Here is a 25,844-nt window from a genome sequence, read left to right as displayed (position 1 = left end):
CGACTTATGCATTCTGGTGGTGTGTGACAAATTGTGTCAGCATATTATTCTGGTGAGACGTTTTCATGCATAATTCATCCCAGAGCCTTCATTCTACACGGACGTCTTCAAATCCCTTTGAAGTTAATTCCCTCTTCTTGATAAATGGCCGCGCCCGCTCCAGCTGCGCTCTAGCTGATTGTCGGTGTTGGAAAAGTCACCTGTCCTAAACAATTTTGCCGTACAGCGTGGGAGTGGAGAGAAGATTCACATTAAAGGATTCATTGTGCAAAAGCATTAAAACAAGGAGAACAAAAGAAAACAAGCTGTCCCACCCAACTTTACGGCTGCACATAAACGATTGACGAAACTTTCAGGTACTATAGAACATTTTTTATTTTGAAAGATGATTTTTCATCAAATGATTTTGATGGTGGAGGAGCAGCATTATAAGTTTTCCAGGCAGATAGAATAATTTTATAGCACAATCAAGTAGCTATGTTACAGTTAGTTGATATAACAATGCTGCACACATCAAATATGACTTAAAAGAAATTTGTCTTTGTAATGTAACATCTTGGAATTGGATCTCTGTCTCTTTAAAAACTGCTGCCCTTTTCTGAAACTCCACCTTCAGGAAGTCATCACAGCATGGCTCCTCTATTAACCCTTTAAAAGTGTTTTAACCAGCGTTTCACTGAGCAGTAGCTCTTATAATGAGCTCAGCTGCTGCTCAGTTCCACCAGGTGTTTGCTAATTGCTGCTGGCTAGTCTGAAGGAGCTGAGTTGAGGAGTCAAACTGGAGATGGGAGTTCAGCAGCTTGGAAACTGCAGCTCTGACGAGGAACTTCGTCCTTGAAGGCGGAGCTAGGTTCACTTAGGCTTTTGCATAGCTGAATGGTTGCCACGGGAGACTAAAGGATTTCTCAAACATGCATGGAAGAATAAAGGCAATATACTTCAAGTTTGTTTTTGATGAGGGAATAACATTAAAACATGATATTAATATCAAAAAGGTCTATTTTACATATATTACTGCTTCTTTAAGCGTATATTTGTTTTTTGGAGGTTTTTTCAAAAGCTGCAGGGGACAGATTTGGCCCCCGGGCCTCGAATTAACCATGTATGACTTAAGGAATATATCCTGAAAATCTGAGCATTACAGGACGAACCTTTGTGTTTTTATAGTTTGATTTTTTTCAAAATGTTGGTTTTATTCATAATCCCCACCTACTTCCATCCATAATTACCAGATTCAATTTTATTTTCTACACCAGCTCTGCCCAGGTTTATTTTTTTAAACTGTAATTGCTCATGGGTGTGTGTGTGCGTGCGTGTGTGAGCGTGTTAATGCTGATAATCACCACAGCTTGGGAAGGACAGAGAACACCGGAGGTAGTATGCAGACAGATTGTCGTGATTTTTATTATTCTGCCTCACTTCCCTCAGTCATCAAGCCTCTAATTATTTCCCCGGTGCTCAGAAAGATAAGTCAGAAACACATTTGACCATGGAGCAACCCACTGTTAGCATCCAAGTGGGGCAAGTCCCTATAAGTTCACCTCCTTTGTATCATTTTTTTTTTCGCCTCTCATTCTCCTGCTGAACGTCTCCCTGAGGCCGGCTGCTAGATGAGACAGCAGCTCTCATTCATTTCATTCTCTCTATTCTTCCCTGGAGGGCAATCGAATATTCACTTTGTTCTCTCTCCCTTCCAACTGGATATCATCTATCACCTGTGAACAGGGTCAGAACCCCCTCACAGGCCCGTCACAATAACAATTGTACTGGACGATAAATTGTCCCAGAAGTTATTGTGATAAACGATAATATTGTTATTTTGAGACCATTTTCAAGTCATATCATTGTAGTGGCGTAATAACACAAGAACACATTCTCAAAGATAAATAATCTTTTCGATTAAAAAGTATCATTCGATAAAAATGTCACAAAAGACTGAAGACTTTTGTCATCCAGGCAGAAAGGGACAAGAGAAAAATGATAACTCATGCAAATAGAAATTATTGAGCTTGTTTTAATTAATTATACCATCAATTGATTTGTTACCAATTGCGACAGACCTGCCTGACATGCAGAGGACTGCAAATACAAATTCACAAATCTCTAAGCTGTCTGTGCGTGCACGTGTGTGTGTGTGTGTGTGTGTGTGTGTGTGTGAATGCTTGTTTATTCTGTGCTGACCTGTGATGGACCTGGGACCTGTCCAGGGTGTGTCCCACCTCTCACTCCATCACTACTACAGTTGGGCACTTATACAGGCGTAGACAGGATGGATGGGTATTATTCAGTGGTTTTTGGTTGATCTTTGTAACTGATTTTTTTTTATTGAGGTTTCTGGATCTAAGATTTCTGATTTGTGTTTTCTTTGCAACATTTTGTCATTTTTGGAAAGTTTTGTTAAATACTACTTCCTGTGGAGTTTGCCAGCACACATTACAGTTGTTTTCATAGACAAAAGGCCATACAATCCTTGAATGCATTTCACCGCAAAAACACAAAATCTCACCAAGTATCTTAGTACACCTGAAATGAGACAAAGCTCGTCTTAAGTCAATATTTTTTTAATATTGATAAAAAAAAGTACTGGCAGATTATTTCATTTATAACATGCCTTTTGCATATTAAATTATTTGCCAGTGGCATCAGCTCCTTTTCATCAATTTTAAGGAATTATTGACTTAAAACAAGCTCCTATATCTGACTGAAAAGTTACTTGTAAGTTAGTTTCATCTTATTTCAGGTGTATTTGCACTAGAAACTAACCAACAATACTAGATAATATTTTTGTATCGTTACAGTGTTTTTAAGTTACGTTGTGAAGGAACATTATTACATTTTGTGCCTAATATCACAAAGTCCTCTTTTTAAAACAATGATCACGTAACAATGTGGCGCATTATGCAATATGCAATCACTAACCAGTGCCTGGCTTCATCCTGATCAATACGCTTCTAATAAAAACGCTGTAGATCTTTACACATGTACATTTTTGAAACTTATTTGGTCAATAAACGTCAAACATTTTGGTAATTTATTTGCCTATTCATCTTCACTGTCCTGATCCCTGCTACATAGATCATTCCACTTTTAGACATCTTCTGGGAGTTGTCTATAAAGTTTGCTTTATTGAAATATGAATATAGCTACAGGCTAACGCCTCTCATAGGACATTGGCTATGGTAATAAACATTTACAATGCAGGAGACATATCTCACAGTATGAAAAGGAGACAAAAAATATGAATTCTGACCAAGGGATGGGCAACTGCGGCTCTTAGGGAAGAGAAGAAATGTCTTGTGATCGGAAGGTTGTGGGCTCAACTCCAGCTTCATGTCAGTGCTGCCCTGGGCTCCTCAAAACACAAGTTGTCTACCGAACTATGGAAGGTGTATTAATGTACATGTTAGTAAGTGTGGATAGGTGAATGTGGTGCTAGTGTACTGTGCTTTGAACAGTCCATATGACTGGAAAAGCTCTATATAAGTTCAGTCCATTTACTGTGAACTGTGTGGATGGGAATGGGCAGAAGAAAGTCTTTAACGGCAAACCTAACTCAGTTCAGTCGGAAGGAATGGCCAAAACATCAACAAACGTTTGTGAGAGACCTGTAGAGAGGAAACCCAAAACATCTGAATTTTATTTTGTATTCTTCAGTGGGCCTAATTCTCCTCCATAGAGACGAGCCGCTTACAGGTCTGCTAAACCACCATCATTGCTCCAGAACTTGTGTGTGTGTTCCCGGTTCTGCTCCTCCAGACTGAGCAGCTCTCTGATAGCAGACGACATGTTCGCTGGTCCACTGCTAGACTACATGACTAATGTTGTTTGGAGTCGGTCGTGATGTAAATTACGGGGCAGTCAGTGAATGCGGTCAGCTGTCAATCACACAATACTAGCAGCGGCTAGCGCTACTACAAACGCTGTGGCGGATCTGAACCAGGTGGAGGCGCTACAGCGGAGAAGCATTTGGATTTCCTCCCTTTGTCAGTAAAAATGCCTTATATGGAATTTTTACATGAAACCAGCAAAAACTGGATTTTTCATTTTGGGCCAGAGCTTTGGGCTGACTAACCAATCCTGCCATCTGTTTTACCACCGCATGGCTAAATATAAACCATAAGACAGCGTGTCTGAGTACCATTGGCTTTTTAATTCAATATGATGGTGTGACTCAGTAGATGACATGCCTCCATGCAGGTTGCTGTGCTCTGACTCACGCTGTCCTCCGCTCCGCCAGGAGAACATGGTATCAATGTGAAATAGACGCAGGCAGGTTAAATCTGTCCCGATGGGCTCTGACAGCTGCAGCAGCGTTCTCACTGCTTCCCCATGTCATGTGCAGCGGTTACCCAACCAGAGATACTACAGAGCTACGCACTTTCTGCCCACTGCGTCTTGTTTCTGTTTACCTCTGAACATTTCCAGCCTGTGCCTGTTACAGTCAGCCAGCTCAGAGGAATCAACATTTCAAAGCAACTCTATCTGGATCATGAACATTTGGTTTCTTTTTAAAGATCACTGAGTCTCATTCAGGATTATTTTGGAATTTTGCCTAAATATCAACATGAACATGATTTTAACTACATAAACGCGCAAGTTTAAACAAGTGTCAAAGTGAAAACTGATATTTGCAATGCCGCAGTTTGTACTACAATTTTGCCTACATTTGTTCTGCTAACAATGGAGCTTGGCTGATCGTTTTAATCAAGTCTTATTGGCTATTTTCAATTATTTCTTCATCTTTAGACAGTGTAATTAAATGGTCACTGCTAAAGTTAGTGCGAGGTCATTTGAAAATAGTTGTTACCAGATAAACAACAAGACTGTCAACCAACTGTTATTCTTAATTAAGTCTTGAGCTAATCTAATTAACTAATTTGTCCCCAATTTGTCCCCAAACCAAATTCTTCACTACAAATTTTGGTTTGAAATAAACATACTCACAGTTGTTATATCGCATCCAAATAATTACTTATGTTTTGTCTGTTGTAACCCGATTATAATTAATTGAAAGTTATTTCGACCTCATTCTAATTTCCTCAAAATGAAATTAGTTTTTAAACATTCACAATTCATGCTGGCCTGTTATCATTGCATCATTTTATTGGTAACTGGATTTATTCTTATTTATTCCTTATGGTAGTTTTTTAGTTTTTCTTACTCTGTTGTTTTTATGCTGTGGTTTAGTTGAATGTAACTAGCTTAGGTAGTGCATTGAAATATTTTAGCTGTAAGGTTGGACATATTTTTGTTAATAAATTCTTACATTTGAGGTTAGTTGTCTGTACTTATCTCTGTGCAGAGACGTGTAGTCATGATTATCAACAGAAAAAGTGAAGATTTTGTCAGCAAAGGGAGTTATCGTTTCCTCTTTATTCTTAAAGGAACAGTGTCATGTGTTTTCCTGGCACATAGTGCCAGCTTGTAGCACAATTAAGTAAATAAGATATGTTTAGTTGTTGCTATATAGATCAAACATGACAAAGAAATTTGACTTTTTAAATTAACATCTTGAAATTGGGCCCCTGTCTCTTTAAAGACTCTGCCTTCAGGAAATCATCACATGGGTCTTCTATTCATTTTCCTGAATGGTTGCCATGGGAGATTAAAGGATTTCTCAAACATGCACGAAAGAGTCAAGGCAACACTCCATGAGGAAATAACATTATAACATGATGGAACGCTCAAAAAGTTGATCTTACATAATGCTGCCCCTTTAAAGGTAAATGTCACAAATTCACCCGTTAGCTCTTCACTAAAAATCACCATGAAAAAAATATTACAAATATTTTCTACAGCAATTTTTTTTTCTTTATTTTAGATGCTAAGAGAAAATATACATCTGAATGTAAATGTATTTAAATTTAAGACAAACATATTTGTGAAATTAAATCAGTCTCAGCAGATGAGCAATTAAATTATGGAAAATCTTTATGAAATCCAACCAGTTAGGATTCATGTGGCAGCAGGTATTCATTCAAAACTCTGAGCACTAACAATGTGGTGTGTGACGGCATGAAAGTTAACCACAGTGACCCTGGACAGAGATCCAATGACTCTGACAAAGTGCAGCAGACACCCGTGGCTAAACCATGGAGTCTGTTAAATGATTGTCACATCTCCTGATGCCAGCATTTCATTGGAGGGTAGCAGCCAGAAAACAGCCAGCCGGGACAATTAAATCCTGGACATTCACACCTGCTGCCTTGACCAACTCAACGTCCCCTTGCAAAGTCCTGCTGAAGATGCTTAAGGCAAAGTGGCCACTGCAGAGGACAATTAGCTAAGAGCAAAAACCAGGCTGATGTTTTCTGTGTGAATTTTACGGTGGTTGACAGCAAATGACAAAACCTGCTGCAAAAACACAAGCATGATGCAAACTCCAAAACACACGCAGAAAAAATAAAAAAACAAGTGCAACAGAGAACTGCCACAAAAACAGGAAATAATAGAAACAAAATGGAAAATGCTAAAACAATTAAACAACAGCAATTTGATTGATTGCCAAATCAAAGGGGCCAGATTCAGACAGGATATCATGATTTAACTGGATGATTTAATTGGATGAACAATGCAAACAAAGAAATGATGCGTAATATTTCATGCTTTTTTTCCCCTCAAATGCACAGACTTTTAAAAATAATTTCGAACAGAATATTTACAAAGATAATATTAGCTAACCTGGCCAAGGGCGTCGCCAGGAATCTTGGGCCCCATGACAAAAATTTAATTGGGCCCCTTTCAAAAACATGTCTCTCCATAAACCAACAGAGACAGTGTAACCAACGGTAAACAAGCCCACTTTGACTCACTGTACTGAGTATTTTCTCTTCAGGGTTCAATGAACAGATAAACATCACAGGTCCAAACAAGACCAATCATGATTGACACATTACATTTAAAGATCTTTATGCTAAGCTAATATGATTTGCGTAATATAATTCGCTCCAAAAATGATAATTATTACTCTTGTTTGTAAGTTTTTCCTAAATCATGAGCTGCCATCACTTATTCTAAGTTGCTTATCAGTGTAAAATGATCATGAAAATTCTCATCAGCCCTCTGACTTTTATCACGCCCTCTGACACCAACTGGATGTTTGAGAGACAACTTATTAAGCATCATTGTGCAGCCTGTCTGTCTTCCTCCACACCTATTCCCCGACTTATAGAAACAAGTCGGGGAATAGCTCAGTCATTAGCTGATAACTGAGCTAATAAGGAAAGACAAAAATGTGCCACTATTTTTAAACTTTTCCCATATTCCTGTGACTGCAGAAATGTGTAGGTAAGCAGAATTTGCTGATAACTACTTGATACATGTCAGAATTAGAAAAAATATTTGTATTGCTATTCATCCAATATGCATCTGCAACATTTAAATGGAAATTAAATGTTGTAATATCCACCAAGTATCTTCAAAGAGTTGGTGGATGTTGTTGCTGTGGGCAGGAAGGATCATCTCCAGTATCAATCATTCTTCTAAAGACAGTGTTGCTGCCATGACATGCTAACACTTCAATATCCCTATTGCAGACACAATATCCCACAATCACAAGTCTTGGATGACACCATAAGTTGTTGTAATGACCTGGTAAATTAATCTAATCTGCCTCTACTGTAAATATTTCTCTGGCTGTTTGGTTTGAAAGCTGGGCAGAAAGATGTTGGGTTTGGGGATATGATTCTTGTCCATTACAAACTATGGAAGACATTTTCTCTGCTCTGCATGAACAAAACCATTTTTTCAAGTCTCATGAGATTTGTGGTTGTAGTACAGGTGGCAGTAGTTAGTTCACTATTTGAGCTTTTGAGATAATGATTAGCGTCTCCAAGTCGTAAAAATAAACCTAAAGAAGTATTGCCATGGATACGCATCATACCAACTGCCCAAACCTAAAAGAGAAAGAGCAAAAAACCTCCAACTGTATGTCATCCAAAACCAGAGTGGACAACTGTCCTAAGATGCAATGACTCAACAAAAAATAACCATGAATAAAAATCTACAGAAAGAATAAATCAGAGCCACCCTAACACTATATAACCCATCCCAATTCCAATATGGGGGGTAGGAAGGTGAGGAGGAGGATGATGGTGGAGGTTGGTTGGTCAGTGTGGTAGAGTTCTCAAACACTCACATCATCATTCCAAAGATGAAGGGAAACTCTGTGATGTCACAACTAGAGTCCTGCTTGTGATGTCATCAGCTCTGTATGTATGTAACAAACTTTTACATTCTTGTCATTGCTTGCTGCACTACTGACAAGTTCAGTCGTTCGCAAAGCACTTTCAAAGTTGAACATTGAGATCGTTTGCAGATCAAAACGGATTTTAACAAACATTGTTTTGTCCAACATGTCGAACCAAAGGCCACATTCCTCCAACGGTGAGATGAGACCCCAGCATGGAGCATGGAGAGCTGGACAGAATCTGCAAGGCTGGACTGAGAACAGAAAGCCTCCCATTGAGTTACAGAGAGAGATCCAGAGACTTGGCTCTCTTTTGGAAAAGGAGAGAGCAAGATGGTTTGAGGAGAACCAAAAGCTAGTCTACGTGCAAAGAGAACTGGAGAATACAAAAGCTGAGTTACAAGGGCAGAAAAGACTCAGGGAGATGAAGAGAGAATTACTGACAGGAGAAGAGTTTTCTGATTCAGAGTCTCTCAGACGAGCTATAATCACTTCCAGGGTGCACAGTGACATAAAACACAAGACGAAAAGGCTGCTGCAGAAGGAATTTGAGCAATTGAAGGTAGCTCATATTGTTGGTGAGGAAGCATTCAGGTCACAAATCCAGGAAGAAAAAGAGAAAAGTGACGCCCTCCAACAAGAGCTGGACCAAATCAAGACTCACTATGAGCTTCAATGGAAACATGAAGCTGCAGGTGAAGGGAACCTGCAGGTCGACATGCAGATGTTTTATGAAGAAAAAATCTAACATGAGCAAAAGCTACATGAAAACCTGAGAGCTGAGAAGGACGAGCTCCAAGAAAAAATGTCCAAGGAGATTGTCTGCCTGCAGGAAACAGAGAACCGTCTGCAGAGTGAGCTGATGCTGTATAAGATTCATACCAAGAATTAAACAGGAGGAATGAAGCAGATGTTTCTGCCCTGTGAGAGAAAGCAGAAGTTTATCAGCATGAGGTGAATTGTGAGAAAGAAGCTAATTTGGAAAGAGCCAAGAATGACCATCATCTTATCAATGCACTTAGAGCTGAAAAGAACAATCTGCATCAGAAAATGGCACTAGAGTTCTCTTTCCTGCAGCAGCAATCCACAGAGACCATAAAACATCTCCAAAGTGAACTGGAGCAGGCTAAAGTTTCTTACCAGGAACGTAAAATTACATATGAAGGAGATGTTTCTGCTTTAAGACAGCAAGCAGAAATATTTAAGCAGGAGGTAGATAAAGAGATGAAAGCTCACTTACTGAAAATGATGAGGGACCAAAAGATTATCAGCAAACTTGGAGCCGAGAAGGACAGTCTCCAAAAGCAACTCACTGTCCTCCAACAACGGTAATGAAGCTGTGAGGTTAATTATAAAACAACGTATATGACTAAAGCATAAATAACTATGCAGTTATCTATGCAGTAGATAACTGCATAGTTATTTATGTGGGAATAGATATCTGTAATTTAAATGCAAGCAAAGGTAGGACTTAGCTTGCAAAACATTAGACAGATTTTTTACAATTATTTTATAAAGATTGTTTGAATTTCTTCTCGGTAATCAATATTTTTTTTGTTGTGTAATTCTAAAAAGGGCAAAGTGAGAGAAAACCCCATCACTCCCTGGAATGAAGCTAACTAGCTCATCACTGAACACAATGTTGTTCACCTTGTTCACTGGGACAGGAGAGGGGTTATGCTGGTATCAGGGTTAGAACTGCTGCTGACTGACTCGTCTGTTGTTAAGTGTGGTAAAAGGTACAGGTACTTAGATTGTGTCCAGCAGAATTTCTACCAGGCCAATAAAGAACAGAAGAAGTTGCAGTGTTTGTTATTGTGAGTTGTAGACTGTCTGTAGTTTTAGCAATGGCAGTGGAGGAACTGCACGGGGCCATTCAGTGTCAGTCACTCTTCCAAATATTGAACTGACATCAACAGGCAACTGTTTCAACTCTGCGCTTCTCTCTTTGCAGTGGAGGATGGTTGTTTACAGAAGGTAACTTCCGGTAAGCTTCATACCGTCAAACTGGTACATTAACAATCAGGTAAAATTTAAAACTTTGCACAGGAAGCAATCATTTCTCAATATCAGTGGGTCCAGTCCCTCCGTGGGCTGGTTTTTACCAGGATAGACGCCCCCTAGTGGTCTGGAGCACTTCTGTTTTGTGAAGCGAGTTATTAAACTAAGCTTTTTTGTTGTTGTTTTTAGTAGAATGTACCAGGAAACCAGTGTTTCCTTCAATCTATTCACAAGAGAACTACGTGATTGCTTAATACTGTATAATTTATTGAACGTACAAGCATGGATGCAGATCTTTGCCAGTTTTTTTTCTCTTTTTTAGCTCATGTTTTGACAGCAGTCTAGCAGAAGCTGAGATCCAGTGAAGTGCTTGCTTGCTGTGACCGACGTGCAAAAACTTGTTGACTCTCTGCTGGAGCTCGTCCCCTGTGTGTGTCGCAGCCACCAGTTAGCTCCAACATGAGAAAGAAAAACACGCTCAATTAAAGCAAAATGAGTCCATCTGAATTTCCTGTCGGAGCTGTGCAGCTCATTACAATATTCTCATCATTTATGCATGCGCCGCAGTGCGCCGCGTTTGGGACGCAGATGAAAGCAAAGACAACACATGTTGGTGTGGACGGAGTGCGGAGGCTTTTAGCTCTTCGCCGCGTGACACACTCACTTGTTTTGGTGCTTGGAGCCCTGCAGGTGCGAGTGGTACTGCGCCACCGAGTTGAGCGTGACGCCGCACACTTCGCAGGTGTAGCTCCGCTTCAGGCCTGCAACCAAACACAAACACACGGAATGAATCAATTCAGGAAACACACACCGGCTGCTTCTCAGCCTTCATTACGCCGGACTGACACGTCTTAAATCATGATGTGGGAATATGATTTTCACTCTATTGCACGGACAAGCCATCCGAACCAGAAAAGCAATTCTGCAAGGGGGAAAAAAATAACAATTTGAAACGGATGATTGATTTATGCAAATGTATTTTCATCTCTCAGGTGGATTTGCAGTGTCTTTTTCATGATCGCAGGATCGGAGGCTGCTGGTGATGGAGTGGAAAAAATCTATTAGACTTGCACCTACAGCGGATTGAAGACTCCCGGAAATTGCATTTCACAGTTTCATCTGAGAGCATTTGGTTTTGTTTCTCAGCACAGAAATATTTTGATGTAGACTTTTAGGTTGCTCTCCCTTAGAGATAGGGTGAGAAGCTCGGTCATCCGGGAGGGACTCAGAGTAGAGCCGCTGCTCCTCCACGTCGAGAGGAGCCAGTTGAGGTGGCTCGGGCATCTGGTAAGGATGCCTCCTGGACGCCTCCCTGGTGAGGTGTTCCGGGCACGTCCCACCGGGAGGAGGCTTCGGGGAAGACCCAGGACACGCTGGAGGGACTATGTCTCTCGGCTGGTCTGGGAACGCCTTGGGGTTCCCCCGGAGGAGCTGGAAGGAGTGGCTGGGGAGAGGGAAGTCTGGACCTCCCTTCTGAAGCTGCTGCCCCCGCGACCCGACCCCGGATAAGCGGAAGAAAATGGATGGATGGATGGATGGATGGATGGTTTGTTTGCCAAGAAAGTCCGACTCATTTGCGGAGGTGAGCTTTTTTGTTCAAACTCTGACCAGAAAACAAACTCTGTTCCCACTTCCTGTCGTCTTCGTCGTTTTTAGTAACGTCGTTTCTAGTAACATCTGGCTGTTGATCACATGATTCATGGTGTGAAAAGAGTGTTTCCTTTGCAACTTTGCAATACATCTATTTCAGTATGGCTGAGAAAAACCCACCTAATCCTTGTGAAAAAGAAAGTTGTTTTTACTGCGTTTTCATTCAGTAAATTATCTTTGTAATTCCCATTTGTGTAATTTTATGGTTAATGGAAACGTAGATTTACAACATTTATAGGCATTATGTTGGATCAAGGGCAAAATGCCCTACGACAAAGAAAACCTATGTTAAAGTGGAGGCAGTTTTTTTTTTTCTAAAGTCAAACCTCTGCTAGTTTCCCCACTTTATAAACTCCTCCAACAAATGAAAATTGTATCCAGAGTTTCTGCTGTGCCTCAAACGTTTTCTCTGTAGGTTCTTTTCTCAGCATGTGTTTCATACAGGAAGATCTTTGTTGGCACACACAACCTCCGTCCTCTATTTCCTGTGTAGCCACTCAACGAAAGCAAGACTACAGCTAAAGGGTTAATAAAATTAAACTTTGACCTCCATCTGAAACTGTTTTAAAATGGTTAAAGTCCTCTGGGGACATCGACTCCTCATAAGCTTGGACAAGAACGTAACAACAGAAAACCTTGGTTGACTTTACCTTTATTAAATTTGGTTTATTTGCGCAAAACAAACAAAAATAAATCTGTGATTGAGCTTTATCTGAGCAGCAACAGGAACTTCATGCCTGACCACAATTCAAAGGAACCTGGATCTGTCAGCATTATTTGGCGTCCAGAAATGCTAATAAGTTGCTAATTTCCTCTTAATTTAATCACACACCAGCATCCTTTTCACTGCGATTACAGATGCGTTGAGTGTTGCTGCGAATTGCGAGCAGCCCGCGTAATCGCTGTCGCGTTGCACTAATCTTATTGCGGCATGAATAATGGCCCACTTGATTGCTTTGCTCTCAAAATTAAGTTAGCTTCCTCATTCGCGTGGCTCCCAGGGAAAGGCCGAGAGAAAATAAATGTCACTGTGCTCTCATTGAGTCACATTTCCATATCCTCCTGGGTCTGATAAAACGTTTACAGAATCATGTGTCACCGGAGATTGAGCTGCTGAAATTTAGAAAGGAGGGTTTTTTTTTCCTCTCTCCTTTCTTCTTTCAACATTTTGGCAGGATTAGGGGGAAATCTGTATCTAGTAGCAGTTTTCTTCTGAGTCGGCGGTGTCAGCTGTTTTCCCTCTAACATTTTGATAGAGGGCAATATTTCCCCCGAAGAGAGCAGCAGCAATTCCCCCCGCCGATAAGCTTTCATCGTCGGTGCCGCGCGCAGTCAGCAGATGACACAAACGTTTTGCAGCAGGTAGCATGGGTGAGCTCTTCAAGCAGCTTTTTCAGACTCTTTTCCAAAGGGTGAAATGTTACACTGCGGCTCCAGGAATCAGTCAGTGCCATCCACCTGTAGCCGCTGCTGTATGACAACGTGCTGCATGAGCAATGGAGCGCAGGAGGCCCCGGGGCCTCGGCGGGCTCTCCCCTCCATCACCTTTACTTCCTACCCTCTGGGGCGGCGCCGATGAGTCACTGGAAACTCGTTTGTTGAGTTGTGAAATGGAGATGCAGCTCAGCTCAGGAGGGGAATGCAGGGGAAGAAAAATGGGCTCGCTGGTGTCATTTATATGGATTAGGATGGAATTTCTCTTTTTTTTTGTATATGAAAACTGGAACAGATTGTGGAGCTGATGAATGTGGAAACAAATTTGTTCTGATGTGTTCCATCTTTATTAAATCTTGAGCTAAAGTTTGGAAAGAAAGTAGCCCGACTATAAACTGCAAAAACAAAACCAAAGCATGTTAAACCTGTATAATATCACAATACATCTTGAAATCAACCCCCCTGTTGGGGTTATTTCAGCTGACGCACACACGTTTGTTTTTCTAATCATTTTAAGAATCTTTTTTAATCGATTTCCATTAATTTTAGTAACACTATTATTGTGTAACCCTAACCAGGCCTGACCTCTCAAATGACCCCACCCGTGTCGGATTAAGTTTCACAGTTATGTTCAGAAACGTCGCATACAGACTTTCAGACAACATTCACAGATGCAGACTTTCAGATGCAAAAATAGATATTTTGTTAAAAGTATTGGCCGCCATACAGGTTCTAAAGATATTGAAATTGATTATATAAAATTCCTGCAAAAATAAATGTTCCCATAATGAGCGAATGTTTGGAGTGAATATTCAGACAACGTTTGATCAACGTAGTTTGAACATTTGCTTGCTAGCCGGGTTGTCATCTCGAAGTGAAAGTGAATGTTAAAGAAACGCTGATAGAGATGTTCTATTTGGTTATCAATGATTAATCAATCATTTCAGCAAAGCAATTTTTCACTAGTATTATATTGGCAATCTACACTTTGCACACAAAGCTAGTTTTGTACATCACATTAACTCTTGTCCTATGCTAAGGTTTTCCACACTGTAGCTGTTCTCCAGATGCTTTTTAATAAATTTTTTTTAAGTCGTCCTCCCAGTCTCTAAAAGACTGAGGGGACTTCAACGCAGGTTGATCAGACTATTATTTTGACCTGAAAGCCTCTGTCCAGCAGAGGGTCACCTTGTTCACAGCAGCTCATCACCAGGGGAGCGACGAACCACAAAAGATGTTTAAACTTGAGTCGTGTTGCTAGTCTCTGTAAGGAAGGCCATCGGTGGATAATACAGAGACACAAAGGAGGGAAAAGATGAGTGAGGAGAGTCAGAGTGGTGTGACCTGCGGCTAATTTCACTTTAAAAAAGCACAGCGACGGAAATTTGGAGAAAACCAAAGTGTATAACGTGTATATGTTGCATTTGACATTCGCAGGTGACTTATTTTAAACCTTTGTAAATATGAAAATCTGAAAAATGAGAATCTTCTGACACGTTTTGTTTGAGACAATATATATATATATATATATATATATATATATATATATATATATATATATATATATATATATATATATATATATATTTTTTTTTTTTTACACATTTTCTGAAAATGGCAAATTTATATTTCAAACTTACAAAATTAAGTGTAGTGATTAATCAAGATTAGTGTGATGAATCAGATGATTTTTTTAAATCAACTGACAGCAATACTTGTAACTTGTTACCTAGCTAAAATCACTTTGTTACTTGAACAAACAATAAATACAATGTTTTATTGCTATGTTTATTTTATAACTTTGCTTCTTAGGATCTTCCAGCTCATTCCTGATGAGGTCTGGATGTTTCAGCTGTACATGGGGTTGTTCGGTTAAGAATCCTTATTTACGCTGCAACAGCCTGACTATCTTGTTTTCGCTTAGGTAATTGAGAGCTATTAAGTTAGCGGGAGCGTGTTGGCAGCGTGACTGATCAACAGTGCACTCCTCCTGGTGGACTGTTTCTAAAGGTGGTGTTGGGTCGAGCCTCATGTTAAATGAGCCAGCTGCCATCTGGCCCATTCACAGGCTGGAAGCTGAACCCGCTCCTGCCACGGCTGCAGCGGGGAGCCCTGGCTGAAAGGGCGCACGCTAAATCCCAATGTGGACCAAGCTATTTGTTTGGCTGAATCACAAGAGCGAGATGTTTTAAAGTAGACCGTATAGCATGAAATGGACTTCCACAATGAAATCATCGCTCAAAAGTGTCTTCATCCCCTTGATGAAATAAAACGGTCACACTTATCAAATCCCAGATAAGACCGGTCTCTGAATTTGTGCAGAAAGCAAAGATTAAATATCCCGAAGCGGTCGAGCCTTAGCCGGGAGCATCTCTGAATCGAGCGTCAGATTGAAAAGCCGTCGTCCTTTCTTTCTTTAGAAAGAGGACCTTGATAAGCTCAGCGCAATTTCCCCATCTTGCCACGGAGGCTATAGATTTATTTTTATTGTCATAGGGAGCGCTGAATATAAAGCATGGCCATGAGCAACAGCTTGATAACTGCAACTTGTGAGCTTCGACTGCGGCTCTGAGAAGGTGAAAAACAGAGCGCTAAATCATGTCTGCCACCACGGCGTCTCCAATTAACAGCTGCGATGGGCTAGAAGAAACCCGGCACGTCTGCTGGGATGTTTGGCAGAGTGAGGACTGACCTCAGCTGCCCAAGAGAGAGAACAGACAAAATGAGGAAACACTCTTCAGTTCACAACCACCTGAGGAAGTACAAAACACAGAGGGACGGTATAGTTGCTAGGACACTGATCCATGACGACACGGCTGATGGGGTTCAGACAGTGTGTAATGACTCTGGTCCTTAATATTGTCAAGAGGCCAGTTTAGATTTGTTAGTCAGGCTGAGTTATGGTAAATGTCCTATAATTGTAAAGCTTCATTCACTCACCTATTCACACACATTCACACAATGATTTGGGGCGTGCTGCGGCGTTGTAGCCACAGCTGTGAGGTGTTGTAGAAAATGCCGGAATATCTTTGACTTCTGTGCACGTTGAAGCAATTTGTCAGAAAACTGCAGTAAAACTGAGCAGACTGTGAAAGCAGACCCTCGTGGCTACAGCCTGACCGAAATGCAGGACAGCAGAGCCAAATCTGCAGCTGTGAGGAGGAGGTGAAAAATCCTGAATAAATGATGCCTTCTTACACTTCTGAACAGAACTCAGATTTTTCTACAAACAGAAAGTTAAGATGTGTTTCTAGGTACATATGCAAAGCCTGAAAAGTAGTCAATTTTGTCGCCGTGGTAACTCGAAACTCCAGCAGAAGTAACAGCACACATCTGAAGTCTAAACATAACTGGAATCACTAACTGAAGTAAAAGTTGAAAAAAGGAAATAAAGAAGTAAGGAACATAAATAATACCAAAAACCAAAACTAACTCACAATCTGGGATCCTGACAGAGATTAAGAAAATATAGCAGAACATTTTGGGTATTTTTTGAAGTTTTGCTACTTATTTCTACTTTTTAATTTTTTTTCATTGCTGAAAATGTGACCAAATAACCAAAAGTCTAAAGATGCTTTGAAAAAAAAAAAAAACACAGGTTAGTGTAAAATGCCCTATTTTTATTTTTATTTGTTTTTCATGATTACTGACAGAGGCTAAAAGGTCTGAGACAAAACAGCTTTGAAAACTTTAGGAATTTATGGAGACAAAGCCACACTGTGTGTGGACATTGAACAATGTCCGACTTTTATTATTCAAGAAACAGTACAATAGGATCCCTTCTGGTATAAAATATGTATACAATATTGGGGTATTCCTCTACAGCAGGTTTATGGCAAAGATTATAGGCTGCAAAAGCATTTTAATGGAAGATGAAGGAGCGACAATAAAAGGCCACATTCAGTACACGAGCTGTTTCATAGCTACTTGAATAACAAATGCAGGTATGAGAAACTCAGCATTCCAATGATGAGGCCATGTTTTACAGGAAGTGCTCTTATGATGCCTTCAGACTCAACATATGTCATGTCAAACAAGGCGTCCAATTTTGAAGTCAGATGCAATATTTTTAACTGCTTGACACTGAATTGTGACAAAAACATAACACCAAATAAAACTTTTGTTTCAAGATGTCGCTCTGTTGGGGTGAAGTGATTTCTGAATGAACTTTGGAATAAAACCCGTCTCTGTTTTAATGTCCAGTGACGAAACTGGATTTGTGTTCATGTGTTGGGGCGATTGTGAAGGATAACTAGAACCTGACCGAGGATAAAGATCATACGTTCCACAGATTTTGTCCATCGGTATTCTAAGACAGTGTGTGGAGAAAGCAAAGAAAAAGTTAGTGCAGGACGGAGCAGAGTTAACAGAGTTTCCATGGTGACGGGGCCAAGGTCAGTGCCAACATGGGACCAAGCAGGATCACAGCAGCAGGTCTGCCAACACGGCTCTGTCATCCTGTCCCAGACTTGGCAGGTAGCATGTTTGTGTTGTTGGACGTGTTCTGGGCACACAGAACGTTAAAGGCAGCCTGTCAGCAATGTTACACCACACACACATAAAACATATGATCGGCTTTATCCAAACTAGCTGACCAGAGAAACGCACACAATTCTGCATTGCAAAAGAAAATATTTTAGGAGAAAGTCTCTGTTCAAAGTAGAAAAGATAATATCTGAATATCCAGACCAGACTCAGTTTTATACTTCAGAGCGATGTTAAACGGGATTACGATCGTGTGTAAGACAAAAACAGTTGGTAAGATGTGTTTCTGCAGTGCACTGATTAGGACTGAAGAGGCAAATGATCCTCATCAGGAAAAATCAGCAGCGTCTGCATGTGGAGAGGAGAATTAGCCGGAGCGAGCTCAGTCCGGCAGACAGCACCTAGAAGGGACGAAGGAGGGAATGTTGGATGAAGAAAATCTCTTTCCCACCATGCACTCAGTGCACTCGTCATCATTCTTCCCTTCCATCACTTCCTATTTTTCTCCTGTCTCGTTGGCGTTCTGCTTGGCCGTACGCTTTCTCTGACACCCCGCTGCTGTCCTCACACGCCTCTCAGATAGCAGAGGAAATGTGCAATCTGACACCGAATGTTGCCATAGGATGAAATATGCATCAGCTTCCATAAAGACGGAGATTAGTGCCGCGGTGCTGCCGAGCAGAAAGTTAATGGCAGGAGAAACAGGAGATGGAGAAGAAAGACAAAGACGGGAAAGTGGCGGCCGGGCCGTGGGCTCAATGAAAAGGCCGACTGGGGGTTCAGCTTCCAGCTCAGATAACCAAACGATTCAACAACAACCTTTTATTCTTTACAAAAGAGCCGTTTAACTGTGTAGGCTGTTGGACTTTCTGCATGTTTCTGACAAGAGTGTACTGTGCAGCACTGACCCTTTGCAACTACGTGACCTCATGTTGATGGTTTTGTCAAGTTGTTTTTGCCAGCATCATCATGGCTTCTGACTTGTTCCAGTCGCACCAACCTGTTTGTAGAAGTCGCACACCCAGTCGAGGCTGCTAGACAGCTGTATTTACCTCCCTGACATGTTTGTCAATTTGATCAAATCTGGATTTACGTCATATAATTTATATGACTATGTCATAATGGCACGCAAACCAATGTGCAGCACTTTATGACCATTTTTACAGCGATATCAACTAAATACGGCAAAATTAGGCTACCTCTATGAGTTTTTTTTTTTTTACTCGTTCAAGAGTCAACAGAGAACATCGAAGGAAGTAAGGAAGGAAAGTATATAGGTGGTAGAAGAACCATTTTGATTAACATTTTAGACGCTGTAGTCTTTTCCCGTGTCCCATCAGATTGTTTATTGAAGCAAAAATATTACTCAAGTGGGTCAAGAGAAGCACATTGTTCCTCTATTGCTGCTGGCTGATGTTGCTTCTGCATCAGATTTACAGGCATATCGGAAACATGTGAATTCAACGCTCCGACTCGGGACTTTTGTGTGCACAAAAAGTGCGACAGTGTTATAATGATTAATTAATCAAATTAAGGTGCTGCAGTTTTTAATGTGGGCCCTTTGGAAAAGTAATTGCCCACACCTGGTGTTGATGGTCCAGGACGTCCATGTAGCTGAGCGAGGCAGAGAGAACTGAGCAGAACTGATGCAGGTGTCTCAGTTTTTAGAAATTAAATTAAAATCACGTGAATAAGCTTGTTCACATGACGAGTCATTAAAAATCACGGCAGCGATGGATGCAAACAGATACATGAAATATATTTATAATGCCGCCATGGTCAATCAGAGCAGACATTATTCAGTCATTGGAGAGACAAACCCTTCATACTTGTAAGCGGCGACATACACAGCGATTTGGGGAAATTGCAGTGTGATCTAACAGAAAAGCTGTGGACTCAAATGACTCAACTTTTTATGAACTGTGATGCTGTGAGAGCTCTGGAGGAGCCAGCTGCACACTGATTGAAGAAAACTAAAACAAACAGTCATCCTCCTACCACTTCCTGTCTCCTTCTTCTTCTTCGTTTTCATCAGTAGTAACATGCGGCTGTTGATCATGTGACTGGTGTGATGTGCAAAATGTTTCCACTGCAGTTTTGTGAATTACATCTATTTTGATACAGCTGAAAAACCTCCTTATCCTAATGCAAAAAGTTTTGGTAACACTTTATTTGAAGGGGTGTGCATAAGACTGACATGACACTGTCATAAACATGACATAACATCTGTCATGAACATAAAGAAGTCTTTATGAATGTTTATGACAGTTGTCATGAAGTGTCATTAGGTAAATAATGACACTTTTAATGCAAAGTTGCTCTAAAAGGTGCATTAAAAGTCCATCTAAACTGCCAACTTTGCATTAAATTATCATAATTTACAAAATCATGCAAATTTGGCATTTTTAATGGACTTTTAAAGCACCTTTTAGAGCAACTTTGCATTAAAAGTGTCATTATTTACCTAATGACACTTCATGACAACTGTCATTAACATTCGAAAAGACTTCTTTATGTTCATGACAGATGTTATGTCATGTTTATGACAGTGTCATGTCAGTCTTATGCACACCCCTTCAAATAAAGTGTTACCAAAGTTTTTTGTTTTTTTTTAAACTGCCATATTTCCATCAAGCAAATTAATTTTCGGAATATCATTTTCCGCAATTTTGAAACACAGCTATTGTTTGTAGATGAGACTAATTACAGTGGTGTCTTCTGTATGGCAGGAGTTTCAAATAAGGTTGATCTGAGCTGCAGTCATTTATGACAGAAAAGGAACGGGGAGAGAACAGGCCCCTGGGGGACCAGGACAGGAGGAAGACCCCTCACCTGTTACTACCAGTTAGTCAGGAAGCTGAAGGTTCACAGACAGGATGCTGTATGAACAACTAACCAGGTCTTAACTAATGAGCATGAACCTGATTGGTTTAGAGAAGTTCCTGCTCTTCTCTCAGCCTTCACCGGCATAAATGATTTTGTGAAACTCTTATTGACGCACAGTGACCAGGAGACAGGCAACAAGGGCAATTCTGTTCCTCCCTTGTAAAACAGTAACAGCCTGTCAGGCTGGTGGAAGTACAAGAAGTCCCACTGACAGTCGCAGCACAAGTCAGAGTTCAGATTTACAGTAAGACGGGCTCCAGGTTTATGGGCCCTTCTGGATCACACACCCAACATGTTTTCAGTGAAGGAAATGATTTGATGCTAATTTATCACTCCCAGCTTGAAGCACAACCTGATGAGCCACATGAGACGCATTACACTGGTTAGCTTTCTATATGGTGTCTGATTAGATGGATCATTAATATTTATAAAAGCACCTTCCTTAACAGTGAAATGGAAAACAGATGACGTGGAAATTAGCCAGGCACAAACGTAAAACGATGCGCATCTGCATGTTTGGAGCAAACGTTGGCCAATCAGCAGGATTTGAAACAGTTACAGGTTCTCAGATATAATTTAGTTTAAGAAAAGAACAACCGTTACTGTATTTTAGAAACTGCAGAACTCCAAAGCGCCTGAAGATTTTCTGCTAGAGAGCAGAATCCATATGGGAAAGGATTTTAAAACAATAAACTTGCGGTTTATTGTTTTACAACCATTGCAGCAACCAAAAATGTAATAAGGGTTGAGAAGGTAAAACCTACGAACGGAATAACTATGGATTTTTTTTTTTTAGTATTATGAAGCCTATGCAGTTTTTTATATTTATGAGATTATGGGAAAGGCATAAAAAATAAAAAAAATCATTTGAAAATGGAATAACCTGAGCGTACGATGGTAATAACTTTGCTTTTCTTTGGGAAGACGATGTCCTGAAAACAATGTGGGTTACATTGATGATATGTCAGCCAGATTCCAGTTTGTTCATGAAATAATAAATCGTCTTCATACTCCAGGGTTACTTGTTAAGTAGCACAGGACTCTACGCTTGGACCAATTCTTTATTTATATTTGCAACACAAAAACCCATCAGACAACATGGGATAAACTTCCACTGTTATGCTAATGGTTTTCCACCATATCCATCCATAAGATCTGATAAATCGATTTATCAGGCATCTCTTGAAGATAAAAAATCCTGAAAGACACTAAACCTTCTATGTTTAAATTCTGATGGGACAGAAATTGTCATCTTTGGAGCAGAACCTCTGAAAAAAAGAACCTGGTTACTCTGTCACTTGATCCTTATTCCTCATGGAGAAGCACTTTTGTATTTTGTGACTTGCAAAACTAAAATCAGTGTCTGTGCACTGAGAGGAAAGGTTGGACAAAGGAATAATCTTTTTTTTCATACACAGGTTTGAAGATTTGTTTGGCAGCATTTCTGTTGGATCATGGACCTTAAATTGAAGTTTTTCTATTGTGTGACTCTGAACCGTTTTTGTACTCGTATTTCAGAATTTGGAGAGGCGTCCGTACCTTTCATTTCCCCCATGTCCAGGGTCTGGCCCAGCTGCTCCAGCAGATCGGCTCTAGTGGCGTTCTTCTTGTGCTTCTTCCCATCGTAATGCTGCTGAGCCATGCCGGGGTTGTTGAACCAGGCGTTGCATAGCTGGCAGTATCGGTCTGAGTCGCGGCGCTGTCGCGGTGACATCATGGGAGACGTTTCTGGGGAGTTCTTTACAGGACTGTGGGATGCCTCTGATAAGAAAACCAGGAAAGAAACAAACGTGATAATAAACTCTCCTCAGAGGTCTGCAATTTGGTCAGCAAGTTTAAAGAAATGGCTTTACCTGCAGTGAGGCTACAGTTAAATCTTATTTATCGACGCATCAATGTCAGGCTAATATAGGTCTGTATGTTAGGTCTACCGTTTCCTAATTGACATGCATGCTGGTGTTTTGTAAAAAGTTTGTTGCAGCGGTTTCATCAAACGAAAAAGTTGAATTTCATTGAACAGCAAGTCCTTTCATGGATCCCATTCTGAAAAGTCCCTGTGCATTAATGGTGTGGAGTTCACAGTGTCCTGCTGCAACACGACCAGGGACTTACTTTTATGTAATGATCTTGTGACCATCTGGTCATTCCAATCCTCTACGAGACGGTCAGATAATTCTTAGCCAAATTAGTCAGACAGCCAGAAAAACCCAAGATTAGCTTCATCCATCATGTATCCCTTGGTAGCATTGATTTTTTTTTCCCCCCCACGAAAAATGAAAGCCAGATGAATAATAATCTGACAAATAATCAAATCTTAGACGTAAAATGAAAAAAACAATTATAGGGGTCAAAAAAAAAAAAAAGCCAACAACTCCATTCGATTCAGTTCGAATGTCTTTCATACTTTTTCAATTGTGATTTCACTAAAACAATAATTTTCAGAAAAAAACTATTTTATGGCCAAAATCAGAGAAAAGTATAAAATACATTCATGACAGACAGACGGACATTTTATCCATCTTGATGGATAAAGATATTGTAAAAAAACAAAAAACAAAAAGAAACCACATCATCCTGTTGACATCTTACACCAGTTTTAAACTTAGACATCCATGGATCATTCACACATTGCTTCCTTGGATGCAAAGTGGTTTGAGTCCTCTGTGCTCCTGGAGGTCTGGATTTGTGGATCCCACTGCTCTAAAATATCAACCAAAACATCAACACACTAAATAAGAAGCTGAGCTACAAGCTGCCTTACAGCGACTTACGCCACTGAGTTTTCTAAAAATACAAGAACACAGCCAGCCATCAGGGGTGAAAACACAAGTTTGCCTTAGCAAGCAGAAAGGGAACAACACAAAGGATTTAACGAGCTCTGGTCTGCAACGCTGAAACGGCGGCCGCGGCCCTGATTGGAGCCCTCAGAATAACAAGCTGTTATCTTCATTAAATGCCTGAAGAGGAGAAGCTAAATTCTCCTTGGCAAACGGAGGAAATAGCCCGTTCTTCTCAAGGCGGGGCCGTTTGTGCTTTCACGCATGGATGACGGCGTTAACCCCAAACACCGCCCTGGGCTCCTGCTACAAAATGGCACTATCAGCTTAATCAGTTTTAACACTCCAGCGCTCAGCTTACCCTAAGTCAACATTTAGTGCTGTCCCATTACGTACCATTACACCAGTCAACATTTCAAAATGGCAAATCCAGTGAAAAAAAAGGCGGCCTGTGAGGAACCTTTGCTGTCAGCATGTGGCTGAAGCTTCCCTCCACAGCAGCGGGCGCTCGGTTCTGCACAGCTCTCATCCGAGGCTCGGTGGCTGTAGGACGACCTCTTCAACTAACTAATGGAACGTCAGACCACATTTAGACCCTGCAGTCGGTTCAGTGAGCAGCTTTAATGCCTTGTCCAGAAGCATGGCTTTTTATCTCAGGTTTTATGAAATCAACAGTCTTTAAACGACTCTTGTAGATGAGACGCAGCATGAACAGCAACATGCTGGCAGTTATCTGGCAGCCCGGGATGACAGATGAAAACAATACAGACATCCTGCTCTTCTGAACTCACAGGGAGGGAAATGTTTACTGAATCCATCACAGAACTTAAACAGCTACTGCAGTCATCAGCGTGATGTGTAACCATGCTTTATGTCTCATATTTATAGCCTCTCGTTTTATAAGCAGAATTTGAACGATGTTGCACATCATCATCAACAACTAATTTCAGTTCAGTGGATGTAAAACAGTGCACATATTTTGCGAGGTATTTGTTGGTAATTGTCATGATTTGATTTGCAGTCGTACAGAAAGTTATTAACCATGAATTCTGCAGTCTTGAGACAATTCTGTAACTACAGGGTCTCCCCCGGAGTATTATATTAAATACATTGGGGAAGATGTACTATAATTCTGGCAGACAGCCAGGCTTAAGCTGAAGCTATTTTAAGATAGATTTACAGTTTAAACTGGGTGTGAGAAAGGAGTGGGGGGGAGAGGCGCACTAATAGCACCTTTGTGCTTTGACCTCACTTCCTGTTGCAGCGCCTGGATGTTCACCTCCAAATTTTTGTAAGTTGGCCTGAATGTGAAGCGCCACTCTCACTCAAAATGGTTGATTTGGAAGTTGTTCATGTAAAACAGGTTTGCCTGCATCAGCACAGATATTATCCCTCTATGAGGGCTCATTTTTGGAGATTGAGTATAAAATGAGACAGGTAATCTGTTAAAAAAATTGAATTAAATTAATCACTCCCAGCTCCCCCCAGTGATCCTACTGTGATTTGCAGAAATACACCAGTCTTGATCAGAAACAACAAATCAGAGCCAGCAGGAATGTCATAGCAGTGTCAATCAAGCTTGTGCATGCACTGCTCACACCATTTCTTCACGCAGCATGTGCCGCTGCTCAAGGTCGAGGTTGCCGGTGTGCTGCAGCTGTGCTGATGGCGGAGAAACACCCTGATGTTCCAGGTTCTGGACTGGCTCCGTGAGGGAGGAGCCGTCAGGCGTGCTTGTTAAATTCAAAGTCCACAGTTTTCTCAGAACATCCTACTATGTCTTTAAAAGCTGATGCATTGAACTGAATCGTCCTGTCTGCATCGCCTGCACCTGGTTGCACACCGAGGGACTTTCATGTGACCCAACCCAGGATAATAACAATTACATTAGAGGATAGTTTTTCAAATAACTGATATGTCTGTTCAACCTTTTCCCAGCACCGGCTCCGACACACCCACCCATCCATCTTAAAGAGTCACTGACTGGCGGTATTGTAGGTCTCTACTGCCACTAGTACATCATTATTCATATTTAATAGGTAAGGTGAAGTAAAGGTGAAGCTATCTAAGCAAAGAAATGTGATATTGGCCTAACAGTGTTGAAAATAGCGGCACAAAACCAGCACATTTAGGGCTTCTGTCTTCTAGCATTAAAGTGGAATATAACAGTCACCCTTTTCATTACTTGTGGATGGTAACTGTCTCTGTCTCAATACTCCTGTAAGCAGCTGTAAGGATTGTTCATATTTCACGTCTTTTTACAATGGAACCTCAATTCAGCATCTTTGCTTTACAGGATAATGATGAAAACATTGAAGTCTGCTACCAAACAGGTGTGTGTTCTGTAAAAGTGTTTTCCAAAAGTTTATTTTAGCTTATAGTGTGTAGCAGAAAATCTGAAGAAGATCCATCCACCTCTGGAC

General features: G+C 40.7%; 1 protein-coding gene across 3 annotated transcripts in view; it reads right to left on the bottom strand.

The window, feature by feature from the left end:
- zmat4a (zinc finger, matrin-type 4a) overlaps positions 1-25,844 on the bottom strand; it is an 88,957-nt gene that overhangs the window by 4,583 nt on the left and 58,530 nt on the right. For all 3 annotated transcript variants that reach the window (XM_008417301.3, XM_081611283.1, XM_081611284.1), the window contains 2 exons: positions 22,184-22,405; positions 10,854-10,950 (listed from right to left, as the gene is read on the bottom strand). In XM_008417301.3, coding sequence (XP_008415523.1) covers positions 10,854-10,950; positions 22,184-22,405 — 319 coding nt within the window. The remainder of the gene's footprint in view (positions 1-10,853; positions 10,951-22,183; positions 22,406-25,844) is intronic.

This window comes from Poecilia reticulata, chromosome 9 (assembly GCF_904066995.2).
Source record: "Poecilia reticulata chromosome 9, P_reticulata-male-v2, whole genome shotgun sequence".
Lineage (NCBI taxonomy): Eukaryota > Metazoa > Chordata > Actinopteri > Cyprinodontiformes > Poeciliidae > Poecilia > Poecilia reticulata.
This window is presented reverse-complemented; position numbering and strand designations above follow the sequence as displayed.